The 4396-nt window shown below is 35.4% G+C and overlaps 1 protein-coding gene across 1 annotated transcript; it reads right to left on the minus strand.

The window, feature by feature from the left end:
- Window positions 1-3110: 3110 nt before the first annotated feature.
- Window positions 3111-3866, minus strand: LOC127748555 (secreted RxLR effector protein 161-like). Its single transcript, XM_052263331.1, has one exon. It carries the CDS (start codon window positions 3864-3866, stop codon window positions 3111-3113), a length of 756 nt encoding a protein of 251 aa, XP_052119291.1.
- Between the last annotated feature and the right edge of the window lie 530 nt (window positions 3867-4396).

Below are 4396 nucleotides of genomic sequence, written 5' to 3' on the forward strand. Positions count from 1 at the left end.
GTGATCCATGCATTGGCATAGAACTCTTGAACCATTAAGATTCCGACTTGTTGAATGGGGTTGGTAAGAACTTCCCAACCTCTTCTTCGGATCTCATGTCGGATCTCCGGATATTCACTCTTTTTGAGTGAGAAAGGGACCTCGGGGATCACCTTCTTCAAGGCCACAACTTCATAGAAGTGGTCTTGATGCACCCTTGAGATGAATCTCTCCATCTCCCATGACTCGGAGGTGAAAGCTTTTGCCTTCCCTTTCCTCTTTCTAGAGGTTTCTCCGGCCTTGGATGCCATAAATGGTTATGGAAAAACAAAAAGCAATGCTTTTACCACACCAAACTTAAAAGGTTTGCTCGTCCTCGAGCAAAAGAAGAAAGAAGAGAGAAGAAGAAGAAGAAATGAGGAAGAAGGGAATGGCTCTGTGTTCGGCCAAAAAGGGGGAGAAGTAGTGTTTAGGTTGTGTGAAAATGAAGGAGTGAAGAAGGGTTTTTGGGGAAGAGGTGTAGAACCTATGCACAATTACTCAAGAGGGGGGGTGAATTGAGTATTGCAACAACAATGAATCTTTTTGCGAAAGTTAAAGACAATATAAAAAAGTGTTATTGTACTAGTATTTTTCCAAGAGCTTAACTCAATTGCTAAGCATTTATAAGGAGCTTTTACTTTCCAATAGACACCAACTCAAATAAATTGATCAAGCTTTTCACCAATCGGACTTAAGCACTCCTTAAGTACTTACGAAGCTACTTTTCGATCACAATTTATTTGCTCAAAGGTAAAAGACAATAATATTGAAGAGATGAGTTTGGAGAGATGCAAACGCTTATTTAGAGTGGTTCGGCACAATCCTTGTCCTACGTCCACTTTCTTTCTCAATCGCAATTGAGAAGTTCCACTATTGCCAAGCTTCAAGTTGCTCGCGCAAAACCTTTTACAATCCGAGTCCTTAGTTTCTAACACCTCACGGTATATGATCACCACTCGTATACTAACCCACTCCACTTAGAGATACCTTCTCTAAGATTTTCCTTGAGTACTTAGTATACCTCTTTGGTATCCTTACCGACTATAGTGTTTATAACTCTTGACTCAACCTTGGAGATCACACTCCAAATTACAAAGTGTACAAGAAAACAATTCTCAAAGAATTGTTGAGATGAAATGAGTACTCTCTAGAAGAGTGTATGATTACAAGTTTAGCACTATTGAACTAATTGATATTGCTCTCTCAAATTGTGTATTATAACGCCTTAAAAAATGTGTAGAATGAAAGAATATGAACAAGATAGTTTCCAAATACTCAAGTTAGTGAAATAAGGCTTCAATCCATCTATTTATAGATTCCCCAAACCTTAGAAACGTTGGGGAATTAATGGGATGGAGCCTTTATGTCAAAACTAGCCGTTTTTTATGTTTTTGAATTATTTGCATCGATGCATAACACTTTGCATTGATGCAAATGTGTTTTTGAAGCTGAAATTTGAATTTTCAGCTAGGTTGCATCGATACAAACATCTTTGCATGATGGAACAAGTCGTTGCATGCTTTGCATCGATGCAAGATGAGTGTGCATCGATGCAAACCTTAAAGAATGGCTTTAAAATCACTTTAAAATACTTAGGATTGATCTCAAACTTGTTGGAGTCAATTCCTATGCTTTTGTACTTTTGAAAACAAGTTTTTAAACCTTTTGGCTAGCATTGAATTGCAAGATGTGCATCAAAACATTTTGTGAGTGTGTGTTGAGAGATTTAGCAATTGGTTCTTAACAAGAAGTTACCTAAGTCCTAAGACTCTATACTTGTCTTCAAATGTTGTGGACTTGAGTTTCTTGTTGTTGTTGTGTTGCTTTCAACTCTTCATTCCTCAACGTTGAATGTTGGTTGATCTTTCAATCATGCTTGTTCATTCAAGTTGTTTGTTGGTTTGTCTTACATGTCGTTTGTTGGTTTGTCATTCATCAAAACATATGAATACAAACTTCACATACAAGCAACATAATTTACAATTTCCCCCTTTTTGATAATGACAAACCAATTTTGAGGATATGTATTTATAAATGATTTTGAAAGCAACAATAATGCACTTTGTTTTATAGAAAGCTTTGGAGAAGACTTCACAAAAAAAAAAATTTTGCAGGAGTTCCCCCTAAATATGTGCATTTGTTCCCTTAAAGGGCGTTTATCAAAGAAAACGATTTAGATATCAAAGTTTTTGCTTAGCGGAAGTCTTTTTGAAATCATTGTTTCGCAAACTTATTTCTTCTTTTCAAATCCTCAAACTTCAAAAGTTCAAAACTTCAAATATCCTCAAACTTTTCTTCCCCCTTTTGACATTATCAAAAAGAAGGGAGTTTGAAATGTGTCATAGAAGCATGCATAAAACAATGAAATTTTTTTTTTAAGTTCAATTTCTCTATTAATCTCAAGGATGAGATATTCCCCCTTTCAAAAAGAATTTGATTTCCTCTTTTTATATATAATAAGCATGCATAATTCCCCCTAAAGAAGTGAAATATATCAAGGCATGCACATTAACTTAAAATAGGGGTACCAAGCCTATTTTGAGTTATTTATGAAGGAAATATCAAAGTATTTAAACCATAATAGAAATCCTTAGCTTACTAGGAGTTAGTTTAACAATTCATATAATCAAATGAGCATAAAGCAATAAAAAAATGATGAAAAAGTGGGGTTTTGTTGCTCAAAAATGCCAAATTCACGTGTTTTTGTGCAATTTGGTCGTGTTTGCATCGATGCAATAGGCTTTGCATCGATGCACATAGCACGTCGTGTGCTTTGCATCGATGCAGAGCTTGGTTGCATCGATGCAACATACATCATTTTGCCCAAAATCACCAAATTTTCATCCTTTGGTGGTTCTTTCTTCAATCCTTTGAGTTTCATCATGTATATACTCACTTAAACCATTATAAACTTCAATTTGTTGATCCTCCATTGTTTATAATCTTCAAATTCTTCAATCTACCTCAAGATTAATCACTCATTCATCAACTCATAAACCTACAAAACAATGGCTAATTGGATATCTCCAATGCTTAAGTTAGTAAGAGATACAAAAATAGCAATATAAATACAATGAATTTCAAACAAATCATATTAGATTAGAATCCAAGATACCAAGTTCATTTCGGATGTTAAAAAAACTTTCTTTACATAAAGGTTTAGTGAAGATGTCCGCTAGTTGTTTACTAGTTTCGACAAATTCAATAACCACATCACCCTTTTCAACATGGTCTCTTATGAAGTGATGTCTAATCTCAATATGCTTGGTTCTTGAATGTTGAACCGGATTCTTGGTTAAATTTATTGCACTAGTATTATCACATTTGATAGGAATGTGATCAAGCATGAGTCCATAGTCCACAAGTTGTTGTTTCATCCATAAAATTTGGGCGCAACAACTACCGGCGGCTACATACTCGGCTTCGGCGGTAGACAAGGCTACACTTACTTGTTTCTTACTATGCCATGAAACAAGAGAGTTTCCTAGCAAGTGACAAGTGCCGCTAGTGCTTTTCCTATCCAATTTGCAACCGGCAAAATTGGAATCGGAATAACCAATCAAATCACAAGTGGATCCTTTCGGATACCACAATCCAACATTTAATGTTCCTATGAGATACTTCATAATCCTTTTTACCGCACTTAAGTGAGATTCCTTAGGATTAGCTTGGTATCTCACACACATGCATACACTAAACATTATATCTGGCCTACTTGCCGTTAGATAAAGTAATGATCCTATCATGCCTCTATACTTCTTTACATCTATGCTTTTACCTTGTTCATCTTTGTCAAGGTAGCAAGTAATGCTCATTGGTGTGTCCATTGCCTTAGCATTGTCCATTCCAAATATTTTGAGCAGTTCCTTGCAATATTTGGTTTGGCTAACGAAAGTTCCTTCTTTTCCTTGTTTGATTTAAAGACCAAGGAAGAAGTTGAGTTCGCCCATCATAGACATTTCAAATTCACTTTGCATGAGGTTTGAGAAAAACTTGCAAAGTGATTCGTTAGTTGAACCAAATATTATGTCATCGACATAAACTTGTACCAAAAGGATATTTTTGTTTTCAATCAAGATAAATAAAGTTGTATCAACCTTCCCTCTTCTAAAACCCTTTTCTATTAAAAACTTGCTCAAACGTTCATACCAAGCTCTTGGAGCTTGTTTAAGACCATAAAGAGCTTTCTTAAGTTTAAAAACATGATTAGGATTTTCATAATCCTCAAAACCGGGAGGTTGTTCAAAATATACTTCTTCTTGAATGAAACCATTAAGAAAGGCACTCTTAACATCCATTTGATAAAGTTTGAAGTTATAAGAGGATGCAAAAGCAAGTAACATCCTAATTGCTTCTAATCTAGCTACGGGAGCAT

This window comes from Arachis duranensis, chromosome 1, assembly GCF_000817695.3.
Source record: "Arachis duranensis cultivar V14167 chromosome 1, aradu.V14167.gnm2.J7QH, whole genome shotgun sequence".
Taxonomy (NCBI): domain Eukaryota; kingdom Viridiplantae; phylum Streptophyta; class Magnoliopsida; order Fabales; family Fabaceae; genus Arachis; species Arachis duranensis.

Excerpts from the sequence above, each read along its gene's own strand:
- LOC127748555 (XM_052263331.1), bottom strand. The coding sequence starts at position 3,866 with ATGGACAATGCTAAGGCAATGGACACACCAATGAGCATTACTTGCTAC.